We start from the raw sequence: 15,774 nt of genomic DNA, 5'->3' as shown, positions 1-15,774 counted from the left end.
GCTGTCCATAGAATGCCCATGGAATTCCTCCCACTAAACTAACCTTCCTCGTCTGTCTTACAGGAAGCCCAGGGGAGAGGGCAAAAAATGTCGGAAGGTGTACGGGATGGAGAACCGAGACATGTGGTGTACCGCCTGCCGCTGGAAGAAGGCCTGCCAGAGGTTCCTCGACTGAGAGACCCCCAGGCAGAGGGGCCTGAGCCGCCCCTGCCCTGGCTTCCCACTCCTGGTGTTGGAAAGAGCTTTTCCTACTGAATAAAACACAGTTGAAGCTGGGAAAAGCCCTTTCAGGAACCTTGGAGGAATAACAGCAAAAACACAGAAAAATTGTTTAAGTTACCACCTATGACAAAAGAAAGTTGCTCTTACTGAGAACCCAGCCTGGAACAGCTATAACTAGCTTTTTTCCTTCAAAAGAAAAGTCAACTTTTTTGCTGTATGTCTAGATTTAAAACTGTGGACTTCTGTAGCAATTGAACCAACAAAGCCCATTTTACTTAGAAAGGAGGCATATTTTGATAAGCTTTCTGAATTATGCCATTTCCAAGATTTTTTTGACACTTAAAAAACAAGCTACAGGTTATTCAGTAGCATTTGTACAAAGAACAATACCTACTTTTGTTGTGAATAATCTTTTCCCTATTTTCCATTTGACTTCTTGGAGCAGTATATGTCAGGATGTGTTGCAAGAAAGCGCAGCACTCTGGACATCTTTTCTATGTCTTTTTGTTTGTTTTGTTTTTAAGAATGACCCCAAACTGAACCATGGTAGAGCTGTTAGCTTGTAGGGCCCCCAGATGGCATAAACTCGAGAAGCGATTGTCCACGGAAATCACCAGCAGACTTCAGCCCCACGCTGAGTTCAGGAAGTCCAGCTGTCACTGTTGGGAAACATCTAGGAGTCTTCCTTGGATCCATAAGAAGCTCTTCCCCTGAGGCAGCACAGCTAATTTTACTCTCTACCTGCCACAACTCAGTCAAGAACTGGCACCTGTAGCCATCTGGGTAAGCCTCGATGCTTCTTTCAGGGATGTGACACAAATGGCAACTCAGAGCTATTTGTTACTGCTTGTCTGTCAAGATTGTAGCCAGGTTAATGGGTCATTTTCCTTCTCTCCAAGCTCCACCACTGACTGATTTCAGAAGAGGTAGAGAACTTCAAACTGTCCCAGCAGGTTTGCTTTAGATAGCAGAGCACAGCCCACACGGCCCCACCTTTTCAGAAAGTCATGTTAGGTCGACAAACCACTTCCATTCTGAGTGCACTTTTATAGGTTTTATGCTTTAGCATGTCTGGGAGCTGAGTTAATGAACAATATAAACATGTGAGTAAATGGAAGGTTGTCAAACCTTAATTTTTTCTTATAAAAATATTGGAGCTATTCATTTAAGAATTCGCTCAAAAGGGAACATACAGAACATCAAAAGGAAAATGCATGTAGGTATAGGAATTTCTTAATTTAGTAGGGCCAGGGCTTGCACTGTGTTCCATTTATTGGACTTTGTAACTTGCTTGTTTGCTTGTTTGGAGGATAGTGGTGGGGAGAGGGGAGTCGTCAAGCCCTATAAATAAGCTCATTCTCTATCTACCCTACTCTCAATTGCCCTGCTAAAGAGTTATTTCTCCTATACCTATGCAAAGTAGGAAGAGCACCTTATAGGAGGCACTGTATAGGGACAGGGGACATGGGATCAGCCATAGGAATGTTAAATGAAATTGCACAGAGGAAAGTTTAATATATGTCTAGAGATTGTACATACACTTTTTTAAGCATAGAGAGAAGTCATCTAGTAATGACATATTCTTTTTATATACAAGCAAAAGAAAGTATAAGGAGGTTCTACAGCGCAACATCCACGATCTGTGCATTCACATATTATGGGACTTTTATTTCTTAAACTTTCATATAAATTTTTAAAAATTATTCCTTGGAAGAGATCCTGGTTTTTTCTTCATTTATTTGTTTCTTTAAAAACATTTATTTTAGGAGAAGAGTAAAAGAGCTTCATCTAATTTTGCATCTTGATTACCAATCAGTACTAGTCACAGCACCAGCAATACTGTATGTTTTAGACTTACAAGGTCAGCCAGGAAATGACATTTTTTAAAATGCAGAAATGTGTTTGTTTCTTCTACTCTAGCATGTCCTTTCTCCTCCTGGTGTCCTGTCACCCCCCATGCAGCACCACTGATGTGAGATGATGCTCTGGCTGGTCCAGGAAGCCCTGAGCGATGGCCATATTGCCCAATGGCCTTGGGAGGCCAGAGCTGGTCACCTGTTTAAGCAAGTTCACCATGTATTTAAATGATAGGGTATACTCCTGGACCAGAGGTTTTTCTCTTCAGCAAAGCTCTCTGGCCCTTGATCGTGGGACTGTTACTAATAGAAAAAGGTTCAAGTAATGAAGTATAAAATCCATCCCCCATCCCAGAACTTTGAAACACAAGGAGGGAGAGATCTTTGCTATGGAGCAGTCCTGGAGCAAAGCCCCGTGGCTTTCACCCCCAGATATATATCCCATGAGTAGTGCTGAGCTCCAGCTTAGCTGAGCCAAGCTCAGTCCTTACCTAGTGTGCAGCCAGTGCACAGGTGTAAGCAGAACTATAAAGCTGAATGTAGCTTCCCTGGGATCTTTTCTCCTTTCTAAAGTGTTTTTCACATAGTTCTGTGCCTCCTGCCCAAGTTGGGGCTCCTTTCTGCCTGATAGCCCAGGGCTCTGTGTAGTTTTTTTTCTGGCTCCAGGTGCAGACAGACCCTCACAGTACCTTCCTAGACACAGACACATATTCCCTGGACCAATGCATGGAATAACTAGTAGACCACAGGTGGCTGGTCTTGAAGAAAAGGGATTATACTCCTTACAGGCCACCCTGAAAGCTATGAATTCCAGTATACACCGCTGATCATGCAAGTTAGGTTGTTTTTTTTTTTAATGTAGCTTTATTTTGTTATATTTTGGAACTAAATGAAGTGCCAAATTAGCCAGACATTCGTTGGATGCCATCGCTGTGGAACCAAGTTCTCTGTATGTGTTCGTTTGGCTGGGAGGAGGGGGAGGGCTGGGCAGACTGCTCCCACAGCAGGCTGGCGGCGGAACTGGAGCCCTGGCCACCGCAGGGAGCTCAGAGGAGGCCTGTCTGTGCAAAAGACATGCAAAACAATGGATTCTGGTCCCGAAATATTTCTAAGTTAGGCATGATGGAGCCTTTTGATTTTTTTTCTCCTTTGACACCCCAACCTTCAGAAAAGTTTTCTCATCTCTCTCCAAAGAAGTCATTTCATAGTGACTGACAGGACATTCTCCAGACAGTGACGAAACAGAGTGGCCAGCAGGCAGTGGTGTTAAGCCTTGGGCCTTCCCGGAAGATGTGTGCTGCACTGGTGGGAGGCAGTGTGACAACCTGGAGAAAACACACAGGTAGCAAGGGGGTCAGGGGGGAGGTAAAATACGTCTGTGGACACCTGGCTCTTGCTCATCTTCTTGGTGCTGATCAGCTAGTGGTCACCATCCCTGAGCACCTCCCAGGGAGCTGCCATTGTCTCCTCTGGGAGCAGCTGCCTGAGGCAAGGAGAGAATGACCTGAAGGGAAGTACCTCTGGCCAAGGGTGCAGAGCTGCTGTGCCCAGCCCGAGCGGGCCATCTCTAGCAGATACGGACTTCTCTCCACCACACTAGCTGAAAAGTTTTCTCCCTTGGTTGGCAAAAGCCAGTGTCAGGAAAAAAGCCGTGGGTTTCTGACCAAGAATGTGTGCGCTTAGCTGCAAAGTGCCCAGCGGCAGCTCCAGGCACCAACAAGGTGCCCTTTCGTTAGACAATTCCCGCCTGAACATAACCATATTGCAGATGAAAATTTTCAATAGAGAATGACACAATTCTTGACCTTTCTAAAAACTTTTCAAAGAGATAGCCACATGTCTATATGTTGCAAAAGATTTTTAAAACTGAAATGTCCTCCATTAAATCTCAAGATCACTGGAGTTTTAAGTCTGCTGTTTCTGGTGTCACACTAAGCCACACTTTTGAAAGCAGCCCTGGGTTCTGAATTAGCTGGCACTGCTGAATCCGTGTTCCCCCTTCATCAGACTCCAAAGTGCAGCATTCACTTGCAAAGGTTCAGAGAAAAGTGGCCAGAGTTGTACATATAAGAGAGAATACCTTGAGAATAGTAGCAAAATACTGTAAATAATATTCATTTCCTCAGGGAAAAATAAAGGGCATGCAAACATAGGTCTGGAGACTCCTAAAACTAGGAAGAATTTTGTTGTCACTAAAGTCTTTTCTACTCAGAACAATTTTTTTTTCAAATGAACATGGTATCATTTCAAGACAAATTTACGTGAACTGGACAGTACTGACATTTGTGAGGCGTGGGGGAGTGCCCTGGGAAAACGGTTCGTAGCTGACCCGTAGCCTAAGGCTAATATTTGGACCACAGGCGCAATGCCTGGGGGTGGGGGCCGGGTGGGGGATATTCCTAGACTCATGTAAGGCTTTTTCTGAATGTAATTGTGAATACAAAGCCTTTCTGGTTCTTTTTATCATTACCCAATGGATGACTGTTTATTCGCTATCAGCAGAATTCTGTAGGTGAAAGCAAGCCGTAAACGATGTACATTTTGCTTTAATAGCATGTTAGCAAACAAACTTCCATGGACTCTTGTGGACAAGGTGCTGATTTTTCTCATGACCCTGTAGAATTGCTATCGACCACATCTTCTGTAGCACTGACCTGTGTGAACTCGGGGAAGAATTTGTGCATACAAATGAGTGGAAACAGAGCAGGATTCATGAATATGAATGAGAATGTGAATCATTTTGGAGAATGCCCCGGGCACACGGGTCAATTGGAAATTTCGTTTCTCTAAGAAAGTAGCCCTACCAGCGGCATGGACTGTCCCTGTTCTTTGTACCTGTGAGGATTCCTCCATATCAGAACTGTTTCTTGTGTCTTTTTTGCATTGTAACTAGCCAAACCTGAAGTCAGTAAATAAAATGAGATTAGCACTTTTTTTAGGTACCAGTTGTATCACTGAGTAATGCACACCAATAGAGCAAGAAACTATAAAATGTATTTAAGACCAACTGGTTTGCTTATTATGATTGACTTTGAAAAAGCCCATATCCAATGATATACATGCTTTAAAAGGTATATCTGTCATAGGACCAGGAACCAAAATGGGAATTTTACTTCTGGTCCTGTTTTGTAAATAGTTCCTTTTTTTGAAGACAATCTCATGTTTTATAACTTTTGTTGTGGGTCTGAGAATCACCATGGTAATATGTTGTGGCAAAATGTAATCTTTAAATACAAAAACAATTATAACTTAATTTTCCAAATAAAACAAGAAATATACTGGTTAGGCTTCTACAGTTCTAAGAGACATGACACTTTGGTAATAAGCATCAATACTCTACTTCTCAAGTTAACTGGAAATATTTTACAAGATGCAGTGTTTTGTAATCACAAAGAACACAGACATTTTGCGAGAAATGACCTTGGTTTTATACATTGTAGCTTATTTTTTAAAATATAGTATTTTACCAGACAGGAAGTGTTAATATTATAAGTAATTCTGGCTCACCAAACAAAGGGCTATGTCTCTTTTAAGCAAATGTTTTGATGCATATCTTTTTAATTAACCCTCTGCAGCAAGGGTAGAAATACAGATCAGATGGAATGGGTATTATAAGAGAATCAAAATAGCAACAGCTACTCCTTTTATCATTAACGGTGTGTTTTCAAAGTATGGAAAAAGATGCCTGAAGAGTCATTTTATATATTTTAAATCTAAAAAATGTTAATAGATATGCTTATAGGCCATGGGAGAAATATTCTTATAAATTTTTTAGTGTAAAATGATAAATTCTTTGTCACAAAGACAAGTTTACCACTTGACCTACCAGAACCACAGATACTTGCATTTAACCAGCAAGTATCATTTGGTGGAAATTCCTAAAATCATAGTAGATAGGCCCAAAGATAGAATTCTTAGGTGATCAGTAGTGTTTAAAATAATTTTGTCCTCAGCACTAACTATATAACTGTAATTTCCACATAAGAACAAGTGCTTCCAAAATATAGTGGAGGGAAAAAAGAAAAAAGAAAATTTAAAAAAAAAAAAAAAAGAAAAAGAACAAGTGCTTGATTTTTCACTGTGAAGAACTAGCAGGCACACGAGGTTGTGATCAGAAAGTGACTGCGTTCCCAAGAACCAGGAAACAGAAGGGAGTCGTGAAGAGTTTATTAAAACTGCACAAATAACTTAGAGCTTTGCCAAAACCATTTCATAATGCTGTACAGTTTTTTCAAGCCCACTCACTGTTAAAACAAGAAAGCATCTTTTCTTTCTAAGATTGTAGTAATCCAGAAGCTAGCCTAATTAGCCAAGTATGCAGATAACATCAAAAGCAAAGCTGAGATAGAACAGCCATACACCCGTTGGGCAGCTCTTATGAGGTGGTCAGAAGGTCACTCGGACCTTGGTTTCAAATAGGCTTTAGAATCTGCACACTTGAGGACTAGAAATGAACAGAGTTAGGGAAAGCCATGTACAGCCTTGGCTCCTGGTCTTTAAGATGAGGAGTCCTGCAAATCTCTGTTTTCACTCCTTGGAATGCCTCCATTATTAGCGTTAAAGTCCCCAAGAAGTTTTTATTGCTGTGCGGTTTTGAACCAAATGAGTCTCATTTCCAAAAGATTCCTAATTCTATATAGGAGAGGTTGCAAATGTCAGTGCCTCAGAAGGACCAGGCAAGTTCTGTAAATGATTGATGTGGATCAGGCAAAGAGGAACACAAGAATGGTGAAGACCAGGTTGAACTGGAGAACACATGCCCTCTTTGAAGGGGCACCCACACTCAGCTCTAGACAATCAGAACCATGCAGAAATCAGGCCCAGGGCTGCTAGATCTTCTGACTTGGAAATAGGATATTACCTGGCACGTAAGTGTTGACAACTAACTCAAACTCTTGGCCAACACTATGCAGACCAAAGAGAAGCTGTAGACAGGCAGGTGCAGCCTGCGGCCCCCAGTTTCAACTGTTAGGAAAAGTGGATTTCACATTCCACAGTTGTCAGGTTCATCCATCAGCCCCACAAACTCGCATGTCGGCACTATCTGGGCAACTAAAATAAAAGAGGGGAAAGAGATCGTTTCTCCCCGGATATCATTCTCATGGCAGACTTGAATAGAGATACGCTGAGTTATCCAGCTCTCTCACTCTGCCTCCTTTTGGCCTGCCCAGGCCGGGCCCCACAAAGCATTGAATCACTGTTATCCTAATTTTCTTACTGTTTTCTACCGTGGCCACTGTGATGAGGGACTGGCAAAGAGCAGCCTCGTGCCTTCCGAGAAGGTGGCCAGGAGCCTCTGAAGCTTGAAGCGAGCACACATTGCCTCCTTGTGCCAAAGCCCTTTGCCAGCCTCCCCACACTCCTTCCCTCTCCATCCTGCCTCATGAGTCTTCGTTCCCGTGTCAAATTACCCCTGCTTCACCTATGATACAGCAGAAGCCTTGCTTCAGAACTGGTAGGCATTTAGGTTATTTCGGAGTGTCCACTAACCTCAAAAGGAGATTTTTCCACATACAAAACTCTAGCATCTTTGAGGACAAAAGCAAAATGGGAATAAATGTGTCATGGAAAAAATGAGAAGTTGCTTCCTTCATTTAGATGGACTAAGTTATTTTAAACTGTATCTTACATCGGAGTCCTGATGGTACTGGGATAATCACTGACCTTTTCACGTATGTAATAAAATCCGTCTCGTTCACATACACTATTCCATTTGATCTCTGTAAGAACCCAGTGTAGAATAGGAATATTTAAAATCAACATACCCACCTCCAAGGCCAACCCAGAGTAGTCTTGAACCTAAGTCAGCCTCAGTACTGCTTGCAAGGAAGAGGGAAAGGGCTCATTAAAGGCCTGGCTCAGACCTTAGTCTTCCAGACTGATTAGGGACGTAAGAAGACCCAGGGACCCACCATGTTCTCAAACCATCTTTTCAGTCCAGGCCTTTCAGCATAGACATAAAGAGCCCACCCGTTAGTCATGTTGCCAAGTGCAAACTGATTTATCCCCAGATGAATCCCTTTACTATAGCGGATCTCTAATCCCTAAATTTCAGCCAATTTGGTAGTTAATTATAGGAGCTTATTAGCTAAATGTATGTTCTGAGTAAAAGTTTTGACTCCTTGGGGAAAATTTATTTTGCTGCTAGCATACAACATTTGCTATGTATATAAACTTAAGTCAATGCCAGAAATTTTAAAACCAGCTCAAATTTATAATCTGTAATGATCAAATCAAAACATACTGTAAACTCAGAGTTGGAAACGCCTGGTAATATGGTTAAGTCATGTTTAAATATGAATGCAATTTAAATGACATTGGCAATGCCTGAGATTTCTTTCATTGTGAATGATTAAAAAGCAGTCCAAAATATGAATGGATTTCATCTTACCTTTCTCCCATTAATTTACCAGGTGTAACATCTTGAGTTTGGAGTAAAGTCATTCACAGGCAGTTGAGTCATGGAGCTAGAAGGAGTCTCAAAAAAAACATTTTGGCCAGACTCCTACATCATGAACAGGGTTCTTGATGAATAATACTTATTATTATGTTTCTAAAGTAATACAGTGTTGGAGAAGGAAGCAGTTTAGTGCTTTCCTCTTCTGATGGAAAAGAATCATTGGTAGCACCATTGCCATGACAATAACAGGATGTAGAAAGACCCATGAAGAAAGAAAGAAAGAGAAAGCTATGGTTTCAAAAGCAGGTAACTGTAGATTTTGGAAGAAGGTGGAGATGGTGATTAAACTGTAGTCCTTGTTTTTTAAAAATGTTCTTTCATGTTAGGCACCATCCACATAGTTATTAACTACCAACTTCCAAAGAGAAGATCCCCTTGATTTATTTATATCATGAAAATACTAAAAATTAATTCTCAAGTCTAACTATTACATTATCTTGCTAGGGCCATTTCCCTAAATTTTTAATTCAGAAAATTAACCAGAGTTGGCCAGATGCAGTGGTTCACGCCTGTAATCCCAGCACTTTGGGAGGCCAAGGCGGATGGATCACTTGAGGTCAGAGTTCGAGACCAGCCTGGCCAACAGAGGAAGAAAGAAAGAGTGAAAACAGAAGAAGAGTGAAACCCTGTCTTTACTAAAAATACAAAAATTAGTTGGGCATGGTGGTGCACACCTGTAATTCCAGCTACTTGGGAGGCTGAGGCAGGGGAATCCCTTGAACCCGGGAGGCAGAGGTTGCAGTGAGCCGAGATTGCACCGCTGCACCTGGGGGATGGAGTGAGACTACCATTAAAGAAGGAAATTTGCTTTAAACAAACAGAAAAAAACAAAGGTGCTCATCTATTTCTTCTGAATTCTCTCTACAATCCTTAAAAGGAAAACCAGCACTCTAGAGAAGAAACTGAGCCTTAAAAGAGAACAGTCCCCATTCCAGCTACCAGTCTTGCTTTCCCCCATCTTGGCAAGCCCCAGTGAATTTGCTATTGAAAGATTACCCATCCCTTTGCCCTCATTTCCCTGAGCTGGAGGCCAGGCTGTTGTTAATGTTTTTTCAATTCTAAAGCCCCTGATGGGACATTCTTGTTTCTGTGGTACTGCTTTCTCTCTCTTAAATTAAGGTGCAAGGGGATAAATATTACTGTGACTGAGATGTAAGGCTCAGTCAATGTGGCTAGCCCCTTCCTTCGGGGGAAATATTCCATCTGTCTGAACGGTTTTAGGTGATCATGAGGAGAGCGGCTTAGCAGACAGCCAGCCACGCTCATCACAAAAGATTTGTTCAGACTCACTGTAAAGAATGACAAGGCAGATAGCTAATCCTTTCACTGTGCCTCAAAGCCTGCTGTGCAAGTCAGCAACCCTACTGGTCCTTTCCACATGCGAGGCTAATAGAGTGATCAGAACCAGGAATGTGAGCTGGGTTCCACTTTAGGAGGGGACAGTGAGGGCAGAGCAAGAGGGCTCCATGTTTAATTACTCCAGGCTCTGACTTCTGCCCACAATTACAGAGCATGAAAGCAGAATTGGCCTTTAGTATGTGAAAAGGAAGTGGCTCCTGCAGGGTATAATTGTTATAATTTCGTATTTATGGAAAGAGAAGAGGACTCCAGTCCACTCATGTTGTTAAGCACTTGCCCCTCACTCCACTGGAGCCCCCTTCCTATGTTTTGGGCACAGATGGCTGTGACTGAGAGGAAAGAGGAAGAGCGGCTGCCAGAGTGTGAATATACCCCTCAGGGATCTACAGTGGAGTTTAATGATAAGCTACCCATACTCTCCCAAAAAAGGTTGAGGGGCAATGCATAACTTTGCAGATTACAACCCTTGTTTTACTTTTTAAACCTTTTTTCCATATTCTTCTTATTGGAAATCAGTGGCTGTGATGTGACCAACACCTGTGATGATAGCAAAGCCCCTCCTTTCACTGTCGGCCGACTGTTGGGGGAACCTCCTTGGTCATTGGTAGAAAGCTTTAGAAAAGACTTAGCTTTTTAGGGAAGAACTAAAAAATCTCCAAAACATACTAGTCCCATGACTTCGATAACTGAAAATGTCCTGGGTGTAAATTAACCCAGGAATATGGATCATACATGTTTAAAAAAAAAAATTCCCTGAATCAATATTTTCCTACAACACACCCTAAAATTCCTATTTTTGTAATTAATGGTTGGACAGTGATCAGCCATTTAAACATAGGCTCTCTGGAATAACCAGACACTAGAATAGTTTCCAAAGTGTTTTGTGTATCAAAATCCTATATACTTAGAAGAAGAACTCAGGATAAGAAAAAATCGCTAGGTCCCAAAGGGTTCATGACTATCATCAGATGCAACTGCGAGTGACCTACGGTCATTTTATCAAATGAGAAGACTGGAGAGAGAACAACAGTAATCACAAAACCTCTGTTGCCCTTAGTCCATGACAATGTTTAAGGAAACTTTTAAAAATTAAGCCATCTTCTGAATTTTCTACACTAAATCTAAAATATTAAAATGAAATTATTAAATATTTAAAATGGGGTATTTAGTGGAAATGCAATCAGTAGAAAGCATTGCTTTTTAGTGCCTGCTAAACAAGTAAAGGAGAAGGAATGAAGAGAAAACAGCAGTCCTTCCTGCGTGACACTCGTGTGAAAATGACTGGCATTCACATGTCATTGAGTGCTAACTCAAAAGCTAGGTGGCTGTCCAATGTTTAGAGATCTTTTGAAATACAATCTTACCACCATTCAGAGGTAAGTACTTGCTTAACAAAAGTCTTTAATATTAGTGAATGAATGTATAAAATTATAAACTATGCATTTTCAAAGAGTAGCATGTATTTTGTATCGAATCCAAGTAAATTTTTGCATAGCTACCTACCACAATTGCAAATTATTCAAAATAAACTTGGATACATATCCTTATGGGGATATGGGAAGCCCATCTATATTCTCCTACTTGATGTTTTTAAAGATTGAAACTTTACTCTGAAACATCAGGCTCTAAAAAATTCCATCATTAAGATGAATAAATGGGAGATGGTTTATTTTTTACTCCTTAAGCATCAATGGGAAATGTTGGCTGTTAGAAAATGTGCCCAGTTGTTTAAAAGTTCTAGTAACACTGGATTAACAAGCAAATGAAACTGCATGAAGTGAACGAATATTTCATTGGATAAAAATGGCATAGGTTTTATCTGTTGGGTTTAATTCTCAATCCCAGAAAAAAAATATTCTTCAAGGGGTTTCGGTTATAGTTTCAAAGAACAAAATATGAAAATATTGTCCAGCAAGGCAAATCATATCTTTTTTCAAAATTACTTATATTTTGGAAAGTCTACATAGAATATACACAAATTTCTTCAGCCCTTTTGTTGATTTCATATTTTCATGAAACCTTTTCCCCTAATAATTATCTCTTTAATCAGTGCTTTACTACATTCCTCAGCATGAAAAAATATATTTTCCTTCATCTGACAATGTGGAAATAACTCCATCTCTCTGCCATTCTGGTTCTCTTCAGTGTCCATTGAGAAAGTTTCTCAACTGTTTGTAAAATACGGGGACGGGGGGAAAACACACACACACATTTCTAAACCTGTACTTAAGGTTATACTGGATTGTTTGCTACCTAATTAGAAGTTATTGGGGGAGGGGCAATGTGTCTTTTTATATTATTTTTAGCCAAATCCAGATGTTCTGATACACATTTCTGAATACCTATCTGACTGTAAATACAGCCTGTGGAGGTTCAGGTTGATAAACCTTTTACCTGACTGTTCCTCAGCCATGCTCCTTGCCAGCTTCTGGCACATTGTACATAGATTTGTTGAATGTTTAAATCATTTGTTTTTCTAAATGCTATTCTCTAAAACAATTTTTTGAATTTCTGTTGCTTTCCATTGTTTTGGACTTTGTGTGTTTGTTTAAAAAAAATGTTTCCTAAATATTTAACACCAGGAAAAATATTTTTAAATAAACTGGTGCTAATTGAAACAGAAGGAAATTTTCAGATCGAAGATGTACAATGTTCAATGTTCACACCAGTTAAACTGCACTTTCCCAAGGGGACAGCTGGCATCTACTTGAAATGGGCATCAAGAGACCACCAAATGTTTACAGTTTCTGTGGCCCATTTAAGTGTAAAATGCAGAAGTGGCTCTGTCCCCCCAGAGTTGAGGATTTGCTACACTGGTCCTCTGGAAGCATTTAAGTAGAAGAAAAGGCTTATAGTAAGAATCACTTTAGTAATCGTCTTCTGGTCCTTGGACTTTTCTGTTCTGTAATGCTTGTAACAATGAATATGGTGTTGCCAATCTAGTCTGATATCATCGTTGACCTGTACTTACTTTGTGGATGGTTCTACCTGGGGTTGCACTGGCACAGAGCCAGAACACTGGACTTTCAAAAGACCATTTTGACTTCTACAGTGTCTACACACATGAATTTAAATGCACTTGTAACTGGTTAATTACCATGAAGTAAGTCTAACTTCCACTTAATAAAAGTTTTTGTGTATCTGCTTCTATCTGGAAACCATTTATTTAATTAAGGATAACTAATGTATACCAAGAAAGGCTCGCTGGGGCTTGGGGTTTTACCTAGAGTTGTAAAAATAGTTCAAAACCAAGGAGATGTCTTCATGATCAAGGCCATTTTTTTTTTTTTTTTTTTTTTTTTTTTTTTTTGAGGCGGAGTCTCGCTCTGTCGCCCAGGCTGGAGTGCAGTGGCGCGATCTCGGCTCACTGCAAGCTCCGCCTCCCGGGTTCCCGCCATTCTCCTGCCTCAGCCTCCCGAGTAGCTGGGACTACAGGCGCCGCCACCTCGCCCGGCTAATTTTTTTGTATTTTTAGTGGAGACGGGGTTTCATTGTGTTAGCCAGCATGGTCTCGATCTCCTGACCTCGTGATCCGCCCGCCTCGGCCTCCCAAAGTGCTGGGATTACAGGCTTGAGCCACCGCGCCCGGCCAATCAAGGCCATTTTTAGAAACGTGGAAGGCATGTGTCCTCATGTTCAGCCCTGCTAATGACAATTTCAACCCATTCCCTTAGCAAGCCTTAGCAATGATTGTCCAGATATGTTAGCTGCTGACCTTGTGCTGCTGACTTTTGTCCCAAACAAGTAGACAACGTGGCAAACAGAGGGAAAATAATACCTATTTTGAAGCTAAGCCAGCCTGGAATTGTCATCTTCAGGCCTCGGGCTCCTGAAAGTGGGTTTCTGCAAAGCTGACTTTCAGTGCCCACATTTGCCATGGAGGAGGGATGGGCATAGCAGCCTCCACATACTGTGCTCAGACTGCAAGTGCGCCCCTCCCCAGCCCTCTGCTCCCAGGGTCCCAGAGGCTCTCCGGGTCTCAGTGACCGGGACACGGCAGAACCCTCAGGGGCAGGGCAGCAGAAAAAGATACTGAGAATCTGGGCCTTCGATGTTGTCCTGCAAAGTTGTGTGGATAGCATACATTTGCAAAACAAGTTTTTACTAAATCCTATACAAAGGGATGCTGCAGCAAACAGCTGAGGAGGTAATGATTTTTTTTAGTGTAAAAATGCAAGCTACCTTCCCCTCAAAAAATACCCTGCAAGAACTTACATTTCCTAAGGGTGAAGACCATGTCCTGTGTGTTCTACCCACTTTGTGTCATACTCTACCAGGCATATAATAGATGATCGATACATTTTTTAATGAATGGATGAACAAATTGTTCAGACAGCATTTCTTCCGGCTTCAGATGTGCTTTCTGCCTTCAACCTGCCAGTGCTGGAACAAAGCAGAGGAAATAAGGAAACATTTTAAAGACTGGCATAGACATTTATTTGGAAAGCCACATTTTTAAAGTTTCTTTAGAATATGTACATTCTCAAAATGGCCAACTCCAAATGACTATATTAATTACATAATAATTAGCCAATACAGGACAAAGTGTGCAATCACATGGTTACTGTTTCATGTAGAAATGCCTTGCACATAGCAATTCAATAAATAAGTGAACAAAAATGAATGCTTCTAAAGGAAATAAATTACAACATAGGCCTGTGCTCTTACAAGCAAGCAGAGTAAATGGAATGAGACTATTAGGATCTGTGTCAGTAACACAGGAGAGAGAATCCAGGCTGGCATTAAGGCATAATAGACACTATTTTAGGAGAAGGATCTGGGTATGATAGTCATCGTTTATTTGTTTGTATCTGTGTAATATATGCACACAGTTACAAAAAAATCAGGGTAGTAAAAAGCTTACAGTGAAAGCAGGTCCCTGCTGCTGTCCCTTTTCACCCCTTCATTATGCTCCCAGAAGCAGCCACGTTTGACTTCTTTAACTGTTTCTTCTGGGACTTGATTCCATTTATATCTTTTTATTTAATTATATGCAAGTATGCCTGACAAGCTCCAGCCAGCTCCAGCCAAGGCATCTATGGTATCAAGAGCAAGAGGGACAGAGCACAGCACAAGGCTGGAGAGTGTTGCACAGGGACTGGCCAAGTGCCTGGCACAGGGAAGTTCCCTGTGTTACCAGGGGCGCCCCCTGCGCACGGTTGAGACCTAATGCTCTGAACAACACAGGCATCTCCCTGCGCATTAGGACGCTGGCCTGTGGGCTGATCCATGAGTTTCTCACAAGTTTGTTGGTTGTGAATCAATTCTCCAAAGCACAGTAAGCCTGGGTAACCTGAAAACAATCAAGTGTGCTCACCTCCAAATTAAACCTGCAAACTAGCCTCAGACCCCAGGCCAAAGCCTTCAGTCAGCCAGCTGGCTAGCAGGTCGCTCACAATCTCTTTTAATATCATCTGCACAGCAATTCCTAGTTTTTGATACATTCCTTCCTTTAGCTGATTTCACTGTAATGCCCAGATCATCCCAGAAAAACAATTCATGTCAGATGTTGCAGAATGGCTCAGCTAGCTCAGCTAAAGGAAAATTGCTCACTGTTCTCCTTGTGGCTACAGCCAGAGGTGCTGGAAACCAGCTGCACCCATGCATTTTATGTGCTTGGCTGCAAGTAATAATCCCACTCAAACTCGACCAAGCAAACACAAGTGGGGATTTACTGAAAGGACACATGGTGTCTTCTGTGGGACCCTTGGTCAGATGATGTTGTCAGGCCACATAGAGGCCTGGAATCAGGAGTGAGAAAGGATTTGGGAAATAGGCAGCCACACTGCCCTTCCAGTCCCATCCTGTCATCCAGTCTCCAGGGGCAGCAGGATCAAGACTCCTCTCTTCTCTAGGGTCTCTTCCCTCCTCACCCTA

At 41.6% G+C, this 15,774-nt stretch overlaps 1 protein-coding gene and 1 long non-coding RNA gene across 3 annotated transcripts in view; one reads left to right on the top strand and one right to left on the bottom strand.

Annotated features, from left to right (window-relative positions):
- The window catches only part of ZNF704 (zinc finger protein 704), a 252,153-nt gene extending 239,108 nt beyond the window's left edge, over positions 1 to 13,045 (top strand). The window contains exon 9 of one of the 2 annotated variants that reach the window (XM_045398430.3): positions 64 to 13,045. In XM_045398430.3, the coding sequence (XP_045254365.1) occupies positions 64 to 175 (112 nt within the window). In that variant the 3' untranslated portion in view covers positions 176 to 13,045. The remainder of the gene's footprint in view (positions 1 to 63) is intronic. The other variant, XM_073999048.1, reaches the window with a different exon arrangement.
- Positions 11,761 to 15,774, bottom strand: part of LOC102143061 (uncharacterized) — a 25,246-nt gene continuing 21,232 nt past the window's right edge. The window contains exon 4 of the long non-coding RNA XR_279993.5: positions 11,761 to 14,280. This is a non-coding gene — a long non-coding RNA (uncharacterized lncRNA). The remainder of the gene's footprint in view (positions 14,281 to 15,774) is intronic.

The sequence above is a fragment of the Macaca fascicularis genome, chromosome 8 (assembly GCF_037993035.2).
Source record: "Macaca fascicularis isolate 582-1 chromosome 8, T2T-MFA8v1.1".
Classification (NCBI taxonomy): Eukaryota; Metazoa; Chordata; class Mammalia; order Primates; family Cercopithecidae; genus Macaca; species Macaca fascicularis.
Note: the sequence above shows the minus strand (reverse complement) of the source record. Positions and strands in the feature narration are given on the sequence as shown.